The sequence below is a fragment of the Nyctibius grandis genome, chromosome 1, assembly GCF_013368605.1.
Source record: "Nyctibius grandis isolate bNycGra1 chromosome 1, bNycGra1.pri, whole genome shotgun sequence".
NCBI classification, from domain to species: Eukaryota; Metazoa; Chordata; class Aves; order Nyctibiiformes; family Nyctibiidae; genus Nyctibius; species Nyctibius grandis.
In genome coordinates, this window is record NC_090658.1 from 92,682,162 (window position 1) to 92,703,040 (window position 20,879).

At 41.1% G+C, this 20,879-nt stretch overlaps 1 protein-coding gene across 1 annotated transcript in view; it reads left to right on the forward strand.

Annotated features, from left to right (window-relative positions):
• Nucleotides 1–10,745, forward strand: part of UBE3D (ubiquitin protein ligase E3D) — an 88,659-nt gene extending 77,914 nt beyond the window's left edge. Inside the window, exon 10 of the mRNA XM_068405553.1 lies at nucleotides 9,120–10,745. Coding sequence (XP_068261654.1) covers nucleotides 9,120–9,140 — 21 coding nt within the window. The 3' untranslated portion in view covers nucleotides 9,141–10,745. The remainder of the gene's footprint in view (nucleotides 1–9,119) is intronic.
• Nucleotides 10,746–20,879: the final 10,134 nt, after the last annotated feature.

The following is a 20,879-nucleotide window of genomic DNA, read 5'->3' on the forward strand; positions in this document are numbered from 1 at the left end:
CAAAGGTAAATAATACTGCTGTTTCTGTGCCTGTCTTGCTTCTTGTGGTACCCATCATTAACGTCTGCAGTGGAAATAAAAGAGGTATAGCCTAATGAGGAAGGCTTGGCAAAAGACAAAATAAAGTCATGAAGTTTTGGGGCTTCTCGTATCTAGATGTAAAGAAACAAAAGATTAATAACATTCTCAACTTAACCTGAAAAAAAACCAACCCAGAAAACCTTTTCATTTGTTCACATAAAGAACTACTTGATCTAAACAAAAAAAAAAAAATAGGTTATCTTCATATAAAATAAAAACATGCAGAGTTTTATTTTCTACTGGTTTTGCAGCTGCTTAGAGTTTTCCCTCTAAAGCTTAGGCAAGCTTCAGCATGCAACTGTTACATTAGCAAAGAGATGGCTTGCCGTGCACGTGCACAGCCCGGGACTTTGGAGGAATCTCTTGCTTTTTCTCATTTATCTCTGTCACATTTCAAATCCAGCTTCATTCTTATAAGAATTTAATACTTTTAGGAAGGATGACTTGAAAGAATGTATGCTGATTTATAGATAGTTTTATTTTATAAATCCTGAAGGGGCATTACCAGATTGAGAAATCATATTTAAAAAATAAATCCTTGCTTTGGTTACAATTAATTCCACTAGCAATTAACTGAAAGGAATCTAATTCTCTTTCTGCTTGGTTGTTTTGGTTATATTTTATATCTTCCCCAGCTTGGACAGAAGAAGTGATTTATGAGGGTGACATTCTTCTAGTAAGTTTCTTCCTGCAATGAAGACTGGAAAGCCTTTCCCTAACCTTCTCCTAGTAGTGCTGGGGAATCTGGCTGTTTAGATGATAGGTCTACTGAAGCCAAGTTCTCCCCAGCTTTCATTGCCACCTGTGTTCCTCTGCTTCTGTGGTAGTATAGCACTGACCAAAAATATGTTTCCTGTAAGACCTTAGAGCTACTTGAAACAACTTCTCTTTGAGATGGGAAATTCCTTGCAGAGACATATGCTAAAGAATGACCTTGACCTCCTGTGGAGTGAGTGAGGTAAGAATCCTTCACAAAATGTCCTCTCTTCCACACCCAAATTTGAGCCCCATAGGGGTTAGTGGGTCAGATTGCAAAGCTGCCATTCTACATACCCTTATTCTTCAACCCAATTTGCAGGGTTTTAGCTTGTCAGGATAACACAGTTCCACAACCTGTGCTTCTGTTGACTTCATTATTGCCATCACCACATAGTCCTGTGCAGCACAGTGCTGCTGTGTTTGGCTGTGAGAGTATTCTGGATATATTTTAGTTTCTGTCTCCATTGGAATTCAGGCATGATAGTGATAGTCATGAAGGCTTTTATAGTGACCTTAGATTTTAGCTTCTTATTTGATTAAATAGTTGAAGCTCGGCTTGTCCGACTATATCTGTTCAGTCAAGCTGTAGTATTGTAGTATTGTTTTAGTTACCCTTTCAAGGGGCTCATATTCCTCTAGTGACATTTTTGTTTGAAATTGTTTGTTTTCCATAGTAAAGTATTTAAGACTTACCAGCCTAGCGGTGTGAAGTTCTGCTGCTATGAGCACAGGCTGATGGTTCCTCGGTTTGCTTAGTCCAAAAATGCCAAGGAAGGGTAATTATATAAAACACATTTTCATGTTTTGATGCATACTCAAAACCAGGCTTCTCACTGCATGGCATTTATATCATGTTGGGAAACTTTCCCTATCTGAGAGAACCTGAAAATTATTTTTGACACGTTGTGATAAGTGGCTGCCATTGATTGGCTGTTGAGGGGATATTAGAGCAGCCAAGTCTGTTTACGTGACCACTGTGACATAGGGGAAACAGGCACACAGTGACGTAACGTTCAGCTATGATTCCAAGATCCTGGAGTGTAGAAAAAAGAGAATTAAACATCAGTGTAATGGAGGGCAACTTTGCAGCTGGAGTACAGCCAGGGAGTTTGCAGGCTACCAGGAGGCTATCTTAAGGCAAGTAAATCCTACACTGTCAAGGTAGGGACATTTCTGGCTCCTTTCATTCTTCTAGTAGTGAGTACGCTGCCTTCCTCTCCAGTTTCCTCTAAAAAATGCCTTTGCACTTCCCGGGAGCAGCCTCAGAGATGTAGGGGTAATATGCAACAGCTTGGTAGCATTCAGTGTGGAAAAGACAGCTGCTTTTTTATGGGTCTGTGGATTCAGTGGGGGCGAGTGTAAATATAGCAGTTAATGTTCTCTCACGTCTCTGCTCATCTAATGCCATCTGCTTTGTGTCCATTCATTCACACTGGTGCCAAAACGTATTTCTGGAACAGGTTATTTGTGCATCAGCCAACTTGGTCCCAGACTGTTAGGTGAGAGCAAATGTGTAAACTGTGTAGTATGGGTAGGCAGGCAAACTCTTAAGTTTTAATGTGGCTATTTATAATCAGCCATTGCCAATAGTTGCTAATCCACAGGGTGATGGTAACAGCTATAAGACGTCGCTGCTTCTGATGGTGGTGCAGGAATGGGAAGAGCACTGTCGCGCCTCAGAGAAAGCAGTATTCCTTTGGCTCCTCTGTCCCTCGTCAGCAGCTGTGGGAACACCAGACTTTGAGCAGAGTTTATCAGAAATCAGATATTTATAGAGGTGGGACCTAGAGGTGGTGCAGATGCTTTAATCCTCCCACTCCTTGATCTGTCTTTATTTTACGGGAGTGAGAAATGTATCAGGCAGGATTATGGTCTTCTCTGTGTGTTTGTGCACATTGTTGCTGTAGTTGTACCAGTGCATTATTAAATATGGGGTGGGGTTTAAATGTAGGCTCAGTTATACTCACACAAACATGTTTATATTACTTTCTCTGATTCTTTTTTCAAGGTAGAGGTGTATTCTGTGTACAGGGCATCTTGATTGCACTATAATTGCAACCACCCAAGCAGTTGTACTAGCTGTAATTATTAAGGCTTAAACCATAACACTTAGCACTAACCATAGCTTTTCTGGCAATACAAATCTGTATGTGAATTAGACTTTGGTCTGAGGCTTGGAGTATATGTTATCTCCCAAATCCAGCTGTACATGTGGAAAAACCCCACTATTTTCAGCTCTTCACCCTTGTTTCCACCAGAGCTTAGTCTCTCCCCTGTGATCTGCCAGCAGAATTGTTTGTGCAAGCCCTCCCTTTCTTGTTTCTAGGCTAAATCAATCCTGTTAGCGCAGATCACAGTTTAGCACACCAGTCTGATTTCACCAGACACTGGGTAGAAAGCTTGAAATGGCGTTTTGTGGGGAGAGAGGAACAGTACCTCGCAGCAGAGAGATACCATTGAGCCTGTGACGTTCATGTCTCCCACCAGCACAGCTGGATCTAGGAGCAGAGGTCTGCCCACAGCTGTCCATGTCTTTTGGGGAAAGTTATTCTCTTCCTGCACACATGGATGGCATGGCATTGCTTGATTACCTGTCAGCCTTGAGTGGAAACGAATACAGCATTTGATGGTGATTGTAGGCTGTAGCCTCCTTGGTGTATAATCAGCGTTTCCTCTGCAGTCATTCAGTCGCGCCTGATTTCACACTAGCACATGTGCATGGTTATCTGTTTATGTACAGCTTCTCTGCTTGCAGTAGGTATGATTTAAGATAGCTGTGTAAGTTGTGTTCTTCTAAAACACAATGTAGCATTATGAACTGTGTGTGGTAGTGTTTAAAAGTTGTTCTAATGTTCAAAGAAGACAACAGTAAAATGTCTTTTATGCATTTAAGCTTCAGTTTTGAGCCTGGTGGTGGAGTTCTTCTCTTTGTTGTGCAACGGAAAAGCAAAACCAGAGCGGTCATATTTCAGGAAGCATTAGTAGGTTTAATGGGTCCATTCTGCTGAAACTGAAGCATATGTAACTACTTTCAACCCACTATTTTCCTTTATAATTATGCAGGAGTAAACAGAAGTACAATTCCCTCTCTAATACTGAAGAGAAATTCTGTAGTATGTCTTTTACCTACTTTTTTCTGGCTCTTGGGAGAGATGTAGATATTAGAACTTCTGTGTCCTGCAGCTTTGAGAGACATACACAGATATCTTTATGCGCAATTCACTTGGTCTCCTTTAAAGAGAATGCAAACATAAAAACAGTTTAAAAGTTTGTGTTAGAGCATGGGAATGCATCTTTTGGCATACAGGTTGTTTCCCTGTTTTGTTGAAATAAGGATCTGGCTTCTTTTCTGGTTCTTGCAGCTGATTGAAAGATCAAACTGCTTTTCCTTTGCTTAGCTGAGAATATAATTTTCTCTTAGTGCTGCGTTTCCTCTGTCTGTTGTCAGCTCCACAAGACAGATTGTATGCACTGGATTTACAGATTGCATTTCTTTAAAATATGTTGTTTAGTTGCCTCTAGTCACGCTTCTGCTTCTCTTACAGCAGTCATCCGCTCTGCCCGCTCACCCAGTATTACCACTTGGGCAGAAGAGATTTCTTTCCAGCAGCTTTTGCCATCTGGAACCACCTGCTTTTATCTCCCTATTTCACTAGGTCTCCATAGCTTTTAAAATATTTTCTGAAATTACAACTTTTTTCTTTCACCTGTTACTCCTCAGTGTTTGACTCTGTGACTGGATGCTTAAGTCAGTAGAAAATGACCTTACCCCGCTGTGTTCCATGAGATTTTTATTGTATTAAGTCAGGAAAATGCTTTGAGGTGCAGCTTGATGAAACACTCCATAAAATAAAATGTTATTGGACAGTTTCAGAAAGACTGAAACCTATAACCACATAACTACCTTCTCCCTACTGAGGAAAGAATATTGTCAGCCTCTGTTTTTGTAGCTTATAGTAAAAGAGTTTCCACCAGCATAGTGCTGCTGTTTCACTCACCTGAGTGTGTGTACGTACAAAATTGTCACAGAGTCGCAGAATGGCTGAGGCTGGAGGACACCTCTGGAGACTGCCCCGTCCAACCCCACTGCTCAAGCAGGGTCAGCCAGAGCCAGTTGCCCCGGCCAGTCTCTGATTGGGTTTGGAATATGCAAAAGACAGTTGGAGATCTGTTGCCAAGTTTGACCGTATAAGTACAGTCTCTGTCAGGATGCTTTTTTCAGTCCTCAGTACCGTTCCCGTGTAGTCTGGAGTATGCTTAACAGTTTGACATTTTGCATTTTCCTGTTTTCCTGGGAAAACTAAAAGAGCACAGCTTCTAGAACTGAACATCACAACCTGTGATTTCTTAACTTACCCTGGCTCCGAAAGCTTTTAACAAAGTTGTTGCTGCTTTATTGTTTACAGAAGAAGTGATTTTGTAGGATATATCATTTGTATGTCTGTGGTGCTCTGCTGCTCCCTCTGTATTGATATCTCTTAAAATGCTTGAAAATGTGGAGTTTATGTTTGTTCATTATCCAGAGGTCTCAGCAGCTTATGGCTGTGTGGAAACTAATGGGGTGGAGTGCTGAGATGCACTTAATACTCTGAGAGAGAGTAAGATTATCATCTTCAGAGATAATTGAGAGAAAATGAAAAAACAATGTATCCTGTCATAAAAGTAAGGATGCTAGAGTACAAAAATCATTCTTAACGAGGGATTGATATTAGCTATCCTGAGTGCTTTAAGAAGGGGACAATGTGCTGAAGTAAGGTCAATAAAAAATCCTTGAATAAACTGATTAGAGAACTGACTTTTATTCTGAATTTAGTGATAAACCTTAATTTGTAGATAGATAGCTTTTCAGCACATTATTTTTCTTTCAAACTATACTAGTAGCTGTGAAATACAGCATTTGCAGACTTTGCTGAAAGAGTTGCTACTAGACCTTGAAGAGGCCAGTACTTGTCTGTCTTGCACAGAAAGTATCCTAATAGATGGAGAACTGGGGGAGAACCAGTTAGTCCCACTTTCTCAACCTATGGTAATTCATTTATTATGTAGAACATACAGTTTACTTCTGTTTAGAGATCCAAGAGCATCTACAGTAACAGTTGTGATAAAGAAATACTTTATATGATTCATATTGAACTTTGGATAATGTGAAACTTTGTAAGTGGTTTAGTTTCAGTTGGTTCTGTTCTGAAACATCTTCATGTGTTGCAGGTGTTTTTTAAACAGCTGTCACGGTTTAAAGCTGGGCCGGCTATTAACCCGGTGGCAGACGCTCTCTGTTAACCCTCTCCCCCCCACCCTAAGGGAAAGGGAAAAGGGAGAGAGACTTACGGGTTGGAAAGTTAAAACAGTTTTAATAAACTATGGTAATGAAAAAGAGTATAATAAGAATAATAGAAATAATCAAATATATACAAATATATACAAAACCAAGATCGAGAGCTTGGAAATCCTCCTCAGGCAGAGTTGCTCTCCCCAGCACAGGCAGAGGGGAAAATGCAGTAGCTCCCCCTGCCATCACACCTGCAGGCTTTTAACTGGAGAATTGGCAAAGCTGGTACCAATCAGTGGGAGACAGGAGGGCCCGTGTGTGGGATGGAATACCTCGTTGGTCAATCTTGGGTCACCTGCCCTGTCTGCTCCTCCCTGCAGGTGTGACCCCCCTTCGGCTCTTCACTCGTAAGCAGTGAGGAATTTAGCAGTGACCTTTGTTTCTCTAAGACTAATTGGCCTGGTTTGGGCCAAACCAGGACAACAGCTTATGATTTCCATGTGTTATCCCTTTTTTTGTTGGCTATGTCAGCTGTAGGGATGATCTAATGTGCTCTTTTTATTCACATTGGTAGTAAATATAAATCCAGACAGTGATAAATGATTCCTTTTGATGTTTTTCAATTTATTGGGTAGTAGGGGAGCCTGGCAGCCTAGGGAAACATTATGTTGCAAATAATCCTCTCAAAGGACTGAAAAAGTGTATTTCATGCATTATAAAATATAGCAAGTAGTCAAATTAAACAAATATATTCACTCTAATGATACCTAAAACTGTGTATCAAAGGAGCCTGCAATCTCTGGTAGAAAAATCTGCTTGAAATTTTCTGTCTTGTGTGTTGAGATGGTTATTGCTTTTCTTGATTTTTTTCTTCTTTGCAATGCAAGGACAAATTTATGACCTTGTTAAAGTCAATGTGAGTTTTGTCCTTGACCTAATTTGTGCCAGGATTTCATCCCTAGCATGTGTTACTTAAGACTGTTCTGCATAGGTAAGATTTTACATTTGCTATTAATTATGTGTCTGTCTCTATTCATCTGAGCCACTAGATCATGAGAAAGGTGACAGGCATATTGATTTTCCTTTCATTTTATGTCTTTCAGGGTGGGAGTCTTTGGCCTAGTGGATAAATTTCCCTGCATGATGAGTAGTTTCTAGCTTTTACAACACCCCTTTGTTGAGCTGACAGAAATGTTTTTGATGTAGCAACTACTGTTGGAAAGTGCTCGTTGAGCTGAATGAAAACACTCAGTGGGAATATGTCAGTGTGATGAGATTTTCATGGGAAAGCAGGCAGACTTCCACTCTGGCCAGCTGGCTATTTGCTGGCCAGCTTTGCCTACAGACATTTATGAAAATTTATGTTCTGCATGAAAATTCTTGTTTCTGAATTTTAATTCCAGTTTGGATGAAGAAAAGAATGATTCAGAAATGTGGAAGCTTTCGGGGGTCTCAGTTGTCTTACCTGTACAAACCCTTTCATGTAGTAACATTGCAGCTTTCTAATACGTTAATACTGTTAGAGTAGCAAGAGATGTTCAGGAAGTGAGATAACTTGGTATTTTTTCATTCGTAACCAAGAATTGCTATTGTCATGCCTCGTAGTCATGTTATTTTAGACATGAATCCTTTGTATGAATGATTTTCTGAGAAACTTCTTAGGTATTTAAAACTTACTGAATTTTTTGCATCCTCTTTGGCAGACATATAACTCTCTCTTAAACATTCTTTGGGCATAGGATCCAAAATAAATGTTTTTACTCTGCTTTGCCCTCTGTTCTGAAGACTCAGTAGTAGTTTATGCTTTAATTCAGTTCCTTCTGGTTGATCATGCTTCATGCATTCTTTAGTCATAGCATCAAGCAGAGTGGTGATTGAGGGTCAGCTCTGAAAATCCAAAGTGGTAATTGATGGTAATATGAATCTTCACTTAAGTGACTGTTGAAAGGTCTTGGAGAGAAAATAGGGGAAGAGTATGTCTCAAATGTTTTTTTCTTCGGTGGTTTTCATGGAGTAGGAGAAACAGGTTATATTTTCAGAAGACTGTTGTGTAACCTGGTGGTCTTTTTTTTTTCCTTTTTTTTTTTTCTTTTGTCCTTCTGTTGTGGCATCTGTCCATCTTTTTTTCTGTCCTTGTGATGAGCAAAGTTCCCAATTGAATATCTGAAGCAATCTCCTTGGCAGAGGAGAATCTGGACATGCGATTGTGTTTCAGTCAGCTAACTTAACTTTCTGAGTTAGTATCCTGCAAGTTCTGAAGAATGCTAAACAAAAACAAAACCACGCAGGGGAAACTGCTGCATGCATGTGACCAAGAACAAATGAGTTGGGACACCAGAAATCTTAGAGGTCTCTTGTATTTGATAGATCACCTACCCTCTAAATAGCTGTTAGACATGACAGTCCACTTAGCGCACTAAAACGAAGAGGTACATCATTTGCTATCTTCTGATCGTATGCAAGTATTTGTCTTCTGCCCTAGAGCAGGATTTTGGTTCCTGGTCATTTTAAAATGTAAGGCATTTTTTCTTTATGACTTTGAACTTTTCATCAGGACTTTCCATCCTGACTTTGGGAATCAGGATTTCACTTACAGCAACAGCACTGTTCAAACAAGCTAATGGGCAAAACAGGGATGTATCAAAGATTTAATCTAAGGTAGTTTCAAAATACTTCCAAATAGCATTTTAAGTCAGAAAAGATGAACACCTTGTGCTTTGCTATTCTGGGAAAAAAAAAAAGGGGGTTGATATGTAGTCCAGCAACAAGCGCAGCGCTTGAGCAAAAAGAGTAAGCTTGGGAATTTTTAGGAGACATATTAGGTAGAAAAGTGGTTGGAAAGTAACACTGCTCTCAAATATAGCCTCTGCTCTCTCATTGCGTTAGTGTGTTATTATTTTTAAGTGACAAGATTATTATAATATGTAATTTCAGTTAATACAGTTAAACGTCTTTGTTTTACCTGCAGTGTTGAGACTAATCACAGTATTGGTTTTGCTTCCTTTTGCAGGTTGCCTTTTTGAAGATGTGAAGAACGCCTATACCTGTGTTGAAAACTATTCTCAAATTCATTTTCAACAGAAATGTACAGATACCTTCCCATGGTGTGGCTTCTGGAAAAAAATCCACTGGCAATACAAAACAAAATGGGGCTGTGGTGTGTTATTCTTCATATCTGGATGTGTTTCAAAACCAAAGGCAGAGAGAGTTAACTTTGGCATCCGGTACATTCTTAGATGTCATTTTAAGAGTGACTGACCTGTCACTCCTGTCACATCCAGCTGGGATGACGGTTATGGTCTCTTCGTTGCCGAAAAGAAATTATCTGGCTATCTTAGTGTACTCCCTTATCAGACAGTGTTTGATTGTGACCTCTATGTCCTTAGGAAAATTCACAACTGGTAGCAAAGTGAGGTTTTAAAATATTTAATGTCATGGATACTAGCGTAAGTTCTTTATTTTCTTTATTCTGGTAAAGTTAGAGGTCCAACTTTAAAATATAAAATCTGGTTTTTGTCAAACATATGTTTATCATGTATATTGTGTCCACATTAAGGTTTACCTTCATTCTTGAGAGAGAAGGAAGACAGTTTCTGTATTCCTATACATCATGTAGATTTTTTTTAAATTGATAATGTGTTGGAGAATGAAGGTTTTATGTTTACTTGGAATAATTATCCTTCAACTTCAAAAAAGAGCATGTGTGTGAAGACTAGCTTGCAGAAACTGCTAGAGGTGAAAGATACTTGTAGCAAGCCAATACAGCTACTCTAAATTGTCGTTCTCTGTTGTGGATGCTCAGCTGCCTTCCACATGAACGAAAGCACATTTCTGTGGAACACAAGCTGTTACCATTTTTGGGTTTGGAGTGGACTGCTTACTTAGTTGACAGCAAGTTTTGCCTTCCCTTATCCAGGGGAGCAGGATGGTATAAGTGCATAGGCTAAGGAGCAGAAAAGATGCCTTCTGGCATTTTGCTTCAATTCCTGCTTATTGGGATGGACTGCTCTTGAGCTAGAAGGAGGTGATCCTTTAATATCAACCATCTCTCTTGGACCCCTCATCCCTCCAGGGTCTTATCTGATATCTGCCTAGCTTGTCTGCAGTTTTCCTTAAGCAACTGCTCTTGGCAAATCAGACTCAGGTACTGGAATGGTTCATCTGACCTAGTGTGACAATTCTTGTGTTCTCAAAATGTATACAAAAAGGTGTCCAAACAGAAAAAAGAAAGGAGGGAACCTGTTTATGTAGGCTGCCTTTTTCAAAGTCCGTCTTTAAACTCTTAAAATAAAAACATGCCACCTTGTTGGAAAACAGCTATATTTTGAGAGAATGGGTTCTGAAGGGAATATTCTTGTTAAAGTCGTTCCGTGAATATTCCTGAATTTCAAGGAACGTTAACATGCCCTTTACTCATTTGATGATGAAATGATCATAATGTAGGAAGTACCCTGCAAAGTGTTGGATAACTTCCCTGGGTTTTACACATCCAAAGACAAGTTGCTGAGGCCTCCCAGCACCCAGTCTGGATATCATCTTGGTTATCTGTTATTATTTTAGTTTTCAGTATTCAAGGAAGAACAAAAATATTCTGCGTTTTGTATTCAGGGACTAAATTACCTAGCTATATTTTGTCTATGCACCAATGTTTACTCATTTTATGAATAAAATATATTTTCTAAATTAGTTTACTGTTTGTTCTGCTTAATTTCTGTGACAGTTTCAGCTTCCCAGAATATGACTGAGCAATTTGCAGATGGAAGACATTCGTATCACACAGAAATACTCCAACTTTGAAATCTTTTCCAACCTATTTAAATGACCCCTGTTATGGTTTTGCATGTATGGAGAAATCTTAGGTCAGAGAAGATTTATGCTTTTGAGGTTCAATCTCTGTCATGTCCTGCCTCATTTGGTATTGTGGCCATGAAGAGTTGATCTGCCTCTAGTAACGTACGTGGTTCCAGAATGAGTGCAGACATTTCACCGAGAGTATTTTTTTGGGGAAAAAAAACATTCCAGAGATGAAACATAAATCAACCCCATCCTGTCTGGTGTGTCAGTCACCTGTAGGAGCTAATGGCTCCAGTCATGGTCATGCTTCGACTTAGTCAGTGCTGCAGCTGTCTCAGGAAGCAAATCCTGAGAGAGCACTAAGCCCAGTATGTGCACTTACAACATTAAGCTTTTTAGGAGCTTGCCCTCTGCCTATATATGCTTAAAGCTTTCCCTTGTTTTATACCCTATACATTGGCGTACTGGGTCTGCTGGCGGAGTTAACGTCCTTCATAGCAGCCTGTATGGTGCTGTGGTTTGGATTTGTGGCTCCAACAGCGCTGATGGCACACCAGTGTTTTGATTGTTGCTGAACTGTGCATGCGCAGCATCAAGGCCTTCTCTTTTATTTCCCACACTGCCCTCACCTCCCCCCAGTGAAAAGGCTTGAGGGTAGGCAAGAAGTTAGGAGGGGTGACACAGTGGGGACAGCTGACCTGAATTGGCCAAAGGGATATTCTATACCATACAGCACCATGCACAGCAGTAAAAACTGGGGGTAGAGGAAGAAAGGGGGAGAGGGGTGTCTTCCAAGGTGGTGGTTGCTCAGAGAATAGCTGGGCATCGGTCTATTTGTGGGAGGTGATGAGTTACTGCCCTTGCATCACTTGGTTTGTTTTTTTTTCCCCCCTCTCCTTCACTTATTAAACTGTGTTTATCTCAATGAACAGTTTTCTTGATTTTGCTCTTCCTGTCCTCTGCCTTATCATGCTGGTGGAGGAATGGGGAGGAGGGGGGAGGTGAGTGAGCAGCTGAGCAGGTGCTTAGCTGCTGGCCAGGGTCGACCCACCTCAACTGGAAACAGAATCTGTGAAGTGCCCAACAGAAAAAGAATAAATCTTTCTATTCCAACTGCCCTCCCATCTGGGGACATTTTCCTTCCTCAGCTTCCCAATGGCCACAACTGCCTGTCTGCATCTCTACAGAGGCAGGGCAATTCGACATGCTTAGTGGCCAGCATGTTTTCGTTCTGTTGGTTCTCACTCTGAGACCTCCATTAACATTTAACTGTTGACATTATCTGGAAAATATCAGACCACGTATGATAACATATAAATGCCTTGGACGGGTTTCATTTGAAAATAGATTTCTTTGGCCGTATTAAAAAAAAAATGGTTTTGATACTTTCCCAGGTACGAGGCAATACATTATTCAAAACTCATGTTTCTGAAGACAACTTTCTTGGCTTTTAGTTTTCCCCTCTTATTTCTTACATGATCTTTCCTACTGAGCTAGCAGTGGATTTGAGGTGTGACAGCTTCATTTGTCACTTTCTTGCATTGTAGCTGCCTCATAAAAGAGAAACTTGGACTTTTTTTCAGGATTATCTCAGCAGTGAACCATGGGCTCTCATAAAAAATGGGCTTGGGTTCAGAAAACCTGTTGAGTTCCCGTCAAGGCTCCTTCCTTGACCTTTCCCTATCACTGCTCTTGCCTCCATTTCTCTGCCTGTTGAATAGCATGATGCCATTTGCTTGTTGGCATCAGCATTTTGAAAAGTTGTGTAATTACAAAGTACAATTAGTTACTGTGTTATTTTCTTAGCATCCCTGGTACATTTTAGTCTAGTCTCAATACAATGTTTGGATACATCCATAATAGAAAGCTAGTTTAGTTTAGAAGTGTGGAGACAGTATCTCCGTGCAGATGGAAAAGCGTGTGCCAAGATAGGAGCTGGCCTAGAAGCTGTGCTCTTAGAAAATGTTTGGTCCTACTTATTGCTTCCCCTGTTTCCCCAGCATTTTGTATCTATCTGTCACACTCTGCATTTTTCACAGCAGAAAGTGTCTTAATTTTTGCTTTCTGTGGTGCCAAGCACAGTCTTCAAGTAATAATAATAAATCAGCAATGACGTTAAGAAGTCCTCAACTCACATTAACGGAGATAGATGTGCATTCTTTCCTAATGTGCACTTTCCAAATAGTATACAGCAACAAGAAGATATTAAAAATGTCAGCTTTAATTCTAATATGCTATAAAGTTATAAAGATGGCTATTGGTGTGGTGCACAAACCATGCCTATCTCTCAGACCAGTGCTGTTCTCTCCATTAGCAACAACAGACACCAGTATTGTTTCTGTCATTATCAAGTCACAGGGTGATTATATTAGTGTAGGGCTTGTCACTTCTTTTAAACACGTTTGACCATTTAAATGGGATAGTTAAATTAGCGTGCCAAATTGCGTCCCAATGGGGTTATTTTAATTCCAAAATTAGGGTGGCTTTCTAACTTAGTTTAAATCCCTGACCGAGTAGATTAGGGTAAAAAGAATAATAATAATAACCAATGGGTTGATCAGGGACCTATACTGGTATTACCCTGTGAGCTGAAGGGCAAGTTCTAGCTTACTTCTGTTTTACTTTTCTGTGTAGATAAACTTTTACATATAAGAAGCTACTTTAATTAAAATTTACAATGTCTGTTTTTGCACTCGAACATTCTGGGTTTAAATGCAAATGCTTTTCAGTAATTTTCTTTCTGTTTTGCTGCCTTCATTTTCGTTCCTCCAGAGCATCACTTTGAGGTTTCAATTTTAGACTTTGCGTCCTTTCATTTCTCTCCTAGCCAACTGCAGATGGACTCTACCATGTGTTTGTGTCACTGCCAGCTCCACCAGCTTAGGGGCTTTACACCTTCATTATTGACACCAGTTAATTAAACCCCAATTGGCTGGCCATCTTGTCTTTTACCTTCATGTGTTTCCTCACTTTTAAAACTATGACTGTATCATAAGGGTCACAATTCTCCTATCATCAGTGACAAGGTTGTTTGCTCAGCAGTGCAGCCAGGAAAAAAAGTCCCCGTGTGGCCATAAACTGAGTTACACAGACAGGGGGGCAGACTGTCAAGTATGATAAAACTGCTGCAGCTCTCCTGACTTTAATGGAGCCATTGCCAATTTACATCAGCCAACGATGCGCAGTGTGGACAGGAGGGAGGTGAGGTCTCTTGTCTTCCCCTGTCAGTCCCACTTCAGAATACAGAATTGAGTTGGCGCATGTATGGACATGGGGCTGGATATGTCCGAGAAATGCCCGAGACCACACCTGGACAGACATGGAGTCAGTCGTCATCATTGTGCCATTGTAACGGGAGGGCTCATCACAGCTCACAAGTGAAAATGCAGTAGAAAATTACATTAGACGTAAAAAAATAAGAGGGAAGAAAGAAATTCAGTCAGTGTGCTATCAGCTCTGCATGATGTACTCCTAGATTAGTAGGCTTATTGAATACATCCATGATGCAATGGCTCTTCTCTCAGCTTCTTTGCAAACTTTGTCAAAAGTTTCTGTCCGTGACTAATAGGAAGCATGACATGTAACGATCCAATCATATAGTTAGTGTAGGCTGTTTGCTCAGATTACCAGACTTGCCCTTTACCAGGCTTTGATTTATGTGGACGTAATAAGAGAAAGGCAAGAACAGTCCTTTGTTTGAGCTTTGAAAGAAAACGGAGGTACAGGACAATTTACAGCTTGTGCTTTGTTGCTGAGAAGGGGCTTTGTAAATTTGTTGGAATAAATATTCTCCAACACGTGAAGCAAAATGAAAATGCACTAAATTAAGAGTGCCTTTTAAATTAATGGCTATTGAGAAGAAGATACCAGTTATTGTTTTAGTTGATTCACGGTAATTATTAAGATCATATTTTGTGGTTGAGATGCACAAACACAGCTTGACTGTTACAACCTCTTATCTCGAGTGCACAAAGAGCAGTGTCTGTTCTGATCGAGCAAACACAGCTCTGGCAGCTCTGGCAGTTCTCTGTGTAGGTAAGTAAACAAGGCGTGAGCGAGCCCGGCAGAAGATGGGGAGCATAGCGCGACAGAGGGCTCTGTAAGATGCTTACAGGGAAAATATATTAACAACGTGCTTGAAGGAAATTTTTCCTGTCCTCAAAAGTGCTTTTTAGATTGCCACAGGCATATGAAGAAACATCTTGGTGGGCTGGGCATTTTGGAATTGGCATCATAATTCGCAAATGAAAACGTATTTCCTAATCTGTTGGGTTTTTTCAATGATCACATGAACTCAAAAGAACATTTTGTCATATAGTAATGATGATTTATTTTACAAATATTTCTAATTACCTGTGGATTTACTAGGGCATGCATTACAATCTGTTCCGTCCTCCTCTTCTAGATTTTGACACTTGCTCAGCAAGAGTCACCATTTACACAAGAGTATATTAGCTTTCACCAAATGTTGAAAATTTTTGTTTAAAGTAGAAACTAGAGGCAATTTGTTGTTATAGTTACCAGAAGACTAGTAAGTAAAAAAGACCTCACAGGGGCTATTTGTTTGGTTGTGTATCATTTCACATTTTAAAATGGATTTTTTTCTCTTGCTCTACTCGGCAAATGTTCCATTATTAGTATTAATCATTTTTATTTTGGCCCTAGAACATCATTTTAAAGCATTTTCGAAAGATCTGGAGTTCAGAACCTGTAAGACTTTTCCATCCCTTAAACCCAATCTCTTGTTACGGCTGGCACTCTATCACATGGTTCTCTCTCATATGACCCCTTTCATATCCTGATCCACCCTAAATTTAATCAGGTTTGGTTTTTTTTGGTCCTGCTGTCCTTACTGGAAACCTGACCCGGAGCCTCACTCTTCTGATAGGAATCTTCCAGTTTCTCAGATAAGTGTATCCCTGGCTAATTTACACCCATTTGTTGTTGTGCCAACCGCATTCTTTAATATCGGTAGGTAGGTTTCTTTTGGGGTTCTTAAACCTCATTCCATGTTTAGGGAACAATCCTATCACCTCGGTGTTCATTTTATCAATGTTTTCTTTCCCAAAGATAGACTTTGCTTTCTACCAAATTCTGTGTCTGTCCCACTTTGAATTAATCCCCTTTGTGCAGGAGTGAGAAAATCATGCACAAGGTGTGCATCTTAGCAAAGTGACATTAATGCTTCCGAATGTTATTTCGTTTGGGAACACCACTTCACGCATTAGCGAGTGCTTCTCTTTTTTTCATGTGTGCAGCACACTGGTGGTTCATAGCAAACACCTCAGGTCTTCTTCCCTTCCATTTCCAACTGTGGAGACCCAAAGAATGCCATCATTCTCTGGCAGAAAAATACGATTATTTCATAAGTGCATGACCTTGTGCTTTGTATGTTTGGTCCTTTCCTTAGTTTTCCTGATCCTCATCTTTATCTATGATGCTTCTGACTTTCTGGTTTCCACTGAGAGGTTGAACCTTGGGGATTCAATTCAGACATCAGCAGGAGTCAGGATCTCAATGCCGTCATCCCGAGCCCTCTGCCAGTCCTGACCTACCAAGAAGAATCAGCCCTTCAGCTGTCATCGACACTCACTGGACCATACATGTTCCTGACCATACATGTAACACAAATGCTCCAGTGAATGGAGTCCCCCCACCTGCAGTGGACAGATGTTGGTGTATTATATATTTCAGCTATATCGCTGATTATCTTGTTCTTGTGTAGCGCTCTGTTGCTGGTTCATTAGAGATTTTTTTTTTTTTTTTTTTGGTCCATACTGAATTCTGGAGCAGTTAATTTTAATGTTTGGTACAAAGAGAACGTCATTCCAGTGACTGAATGCTCCTGTAAAAACACAGTGTTATATTCCGGCCCTTCTGCTGTGAGTACCAAACACAGCCTGATGATAAGTTGAGACTGAAGTATAGTAGTGGGAGCAAGATACTGGTCAAATTCCAGTAGTTTTTAATGGAAAATGTTGCTGCTCTGAGCTTAGACACTTGATGTTTTAGCCTTGATAGCTTTGTGGCCATAGACAGGACCTGGGAGATTCATACTATTCCTGACTGAGCGTACAAACTTTCAGAGAGACGTTTGACAGACCTCTGACAGATCTGTGCTTTAGTTTTTCCATATGTATTGTTATTTGTATCCCAGACTAATAATAATGCATATATCCTATATAAGCTTTTTAAAATTATGGACTCTTCAGATCCGGCATTCTGCATGATATGTTTGTCACCACTGTAGAGTCAGAGTGGCTTTGTGCCTTCCATAACACAGGTAGCACCTCTCAAGTGTCACTGACCCTTCCTCGCTGCAGAGGGGTGGTGCAATAGGCCTGTTGTTTTGATCTGGTGGGGGTGAGCAGGGTGCGGTCGCTTGCTTGTTTTAAATGTATGCCCTGCTTGGTGTATCTGTTAGAAGAGGCGAGTGACAGAAGCCTGCCTTGGAGGGGAAGGTGTTTGGGTTTGCCATGGTCCAGAGATTCTCTGTGAGGTCTCTCCATAACTGGAGAGTCCACTGTGAGGTTTTTCTCCTGAGCCCAGGTTTTGAAGTTGAAGAGAGGACTTTGGGGTCATAGACTTGATTCAAAGCTCCATGAGACAGCAGCACAGACAGCAGGTGCTAGGTCATTGACATATTTAATCAAGACTTAGCTGGAAGGAACTTTTTTGTCATCAAGCTGTGTTTAAAAATGTTATCCATTGAGTATACACCAGGAGGTCTGCATGGATGAACAAGGAGCTCCTGCATAAACTCAGGCACAAGAATGTAGCCTACAGAGAGTGGAAGCAAGGGCAGGTAGCCTGGGAAGAATACAGGGAAATTGTCTGAGCAGCCAGGGACCAGGTTAGGAAAGCTAAAGCCCTGATAGAATTAAATCTGGCCAGGGATGTCAAGAACAACAAGAAATGCTTCTGTAGGTATGTCAGTGATAAAAGGAAGAGTAGGGAAAATGTGGGCACTCTCCGGAAGGAAACGGGATACCTGGTTACCTGGGATATGGAGAAGGCTGAGGTACTCAATGACTTTTTGTCCTCAGTCTTCACTGGCAAGTGCTCTAGCCTCACCACCCAAGTCACAGAAGGCAAAGGCAGGGACTGGGAGGATGAAGAGCCACCCACTGTAGGAAGATCAGGTTCGAGACCATCTAAGGAACCTGGAGGTGCACAAGTCCATGGGACCTGATGAGATGCATCCACGGGTCCTGAGGGAACTGGCGGATGAAGTTGCTAAGCCGCTATCCATCATTTTTGAGAAGTCGTGGCAGTCTGGTGAAGTTCCCACTGACTGGAAAAGGGGAAACATAACCCCTGTCTTCAAGAAGGGAAAAAAGGAAGACCCAGGGAACTACAGGCCAGTCAGTCTCACCTCTGTGCCTGGCAAGATCATGGAGAAGATCCTCCTGGAAACTATATTGTGGCACACAGAAATCAAGGAGGTGATTGGTGACAGCCAACATGGCTTCACTAAGGGCAAATCATGCCTGACAAATTTGGTGACCTTCTACGGCGAGGTTACAGCGTTGGTGGATAGGGGAAGAGCAACTGATGTCATCTACCTGGACTTGTGCAAAGCATTTGACACTGTCCCACATGACATCTTTGTCTCTAAATTGAAGAGACATGGACTTGATGGATGGACCACTCAGTGGATAAGGAATTGGCTGGATGTCGCGCTCAAAGAGTTACAGTCAACGGCTCGATGTCCAAGTGGTGACCAGTGACGAGTGGCGTTCCTCAGGGGTCGGTATTGGGACTGGTCCTGTTTAACATCTTTGTCGGTGACATGGACAGTGGGATTGAGTGTGCCCTCAGCAAGTTGCCGACGACACCAAGATGTGCGGTGTGGTCGACATGCTGGAGGGAAGGGATGCCATCCAGAGGGACCTTGACAGGCTTGAGAGCTGGACCTGTGCAAACCGCATGAAGTTCAACAAGGTCAAGTGCAAGGTCCTCCATGTGGATCGGGGCAATCCCAAGCACAAATACAGGCTGGGTGAAGAATGGGTTGAGAGCAGCCCTGAGGAGAAGGACTTGGGGGTGTTGGTTGACGAGAAGCTCAACATGAGCCGGCAACGTGTACTTGCAGCCCAGAAGGCCAGCCATATCCTGGGCTGCATCAAAAGCAGCGTGGCCAGCAGGTCAAGGGAGGTGATTCTGCCCCTCTACTCCACTCTTGTGAATGTAAACACCTGGAGTACTGCGTCCAGTTCTGGGGCCCCCAACATACGAAGGACATGGAGCTGTTGGAACAAGTCCAGAGGAGGGCCACAAAGATGCCCAGAGGGCTGGAGCACCTCTCCTATGAAGACAGGCTGAGAGAGTTGGGGCTATTCTGCCTGGAGAAGAGAAAGCTCTGGGGAGACCTTCTAGCAGCCTTCCAGTACCTGAAGGGGACCTACAGGAAAGCGGGAGAGGGACATGTAGTGATAGGACATGGGGTAACAGTTTTACACTGAGAGAGGGTAGATTTAGATTAGATATTAGGAAGAAATTCTTTCCTGTGAGGGTAGTGAGACACTGGAACAGGTTGCCCAGAGAAGTTGTGGATGATCTTTAAGGTCCCTTCCCTTCCAACCCAAACCATTCTATGATTCTATACATTGCACGATTTTTGCCTTGTCACTGGTGTTTCTAAAATGCAGGCTACATTGGTCAGCTAAAGGATGGTTGGTCTGTCACTGTGATGTTCTGCATTCCTCTGCCTACCACCACCAACTAGAAGTGTTTTGTCTTGCTTAAATCTGTTTCAAGTAACAATTTATGTCAAGCTAGTGTTGTTCAAACATAAGGCTGCTAATGGTAGTGGCCTGGCTTTATGAGGGGAAGGATGGATGAATGAGTAGAGTTTCTGAAGGAATCTTTGTCTGATTAGCAATGTATTTTGTATATTAAAACATATCATGGTCTTTATTATCCTAATGCACACACAACAAATGCACAGGTATGCCATATGTACAGCTACAGAAGACAACATTGGCTATTATTAGTTATTAGTTGAATGTGATCCTCTAATCAAAGATGATACAGTAATGCACAGAAGGACACATGCAAATTTACATTTGGTATTTTCTACCTTGAAGTTTTTTGTCACATAATCTATGTATAGGTTTAAGTTTTTGATGATGTATATGAAAAGGCTTTTGATTATTTGAAGGAAAGCACTAAGGAATTCTGAGCTTATCATGTGTTTAGACACAGCCTCCTATACAGCTTCAGGGTCTGTGCTCACTCCTTCAAATAATAATATTTTGTACATCTGATTTCATGAAGAATTCAAGATTAAACGTCACATATGAGCAGTCTTCATACTGAGATAGTTTACTGATAATAACGAACAATATTGACTTCTTAGCCTTCTAATGAAATGGTGTTGCACACATTGCAAAACTGTTAATTTCATTTTACTGTAATTCATAAAGAGAATAATAGGCAAGCAACTATACACTGGGGTGTTTTACTAGGAAATTGAGGGCCATCTTCACTAGTTTTTCCAGATATCTTTTCTCCTTTCCTCTGTGGTGTTGTTTTTCAGAATTGCATTGCTTTGGTACTATCTCACTTCTGCAAAAGGCAATTTTGTTAAATGTGTTCCCGAATGCACTGATGAAGTTATAACTGTTTGGCAAAGGCTAGGAGATGAAGATGCTGCCGTGAAAAATGAGCCTTGTCAACAGAAAACTGATTTGTGATCACAAAATGTGGACAACGTGGTCAATGTATTATCTGTTTGTCTCCCACTTTCAGGTGTATCCACCACCCTGAGGGAATTGTCACATGTCAGGAGCATCTATGGGCTCTGTCAACCCTTCTTCTTCACTGTCAAATTACATCAGAGCAGAGACTTTTTTCATCTCTCAGCGCTATGGCTTTTGCCCAGTGTTACTGGATATCCTCGGGCTTTGTGGCTGGCACTCTGGGATTTGGGCACTTAGTTCTTCTTTGTGTATCTGTACCTGTCTCTAGCTAT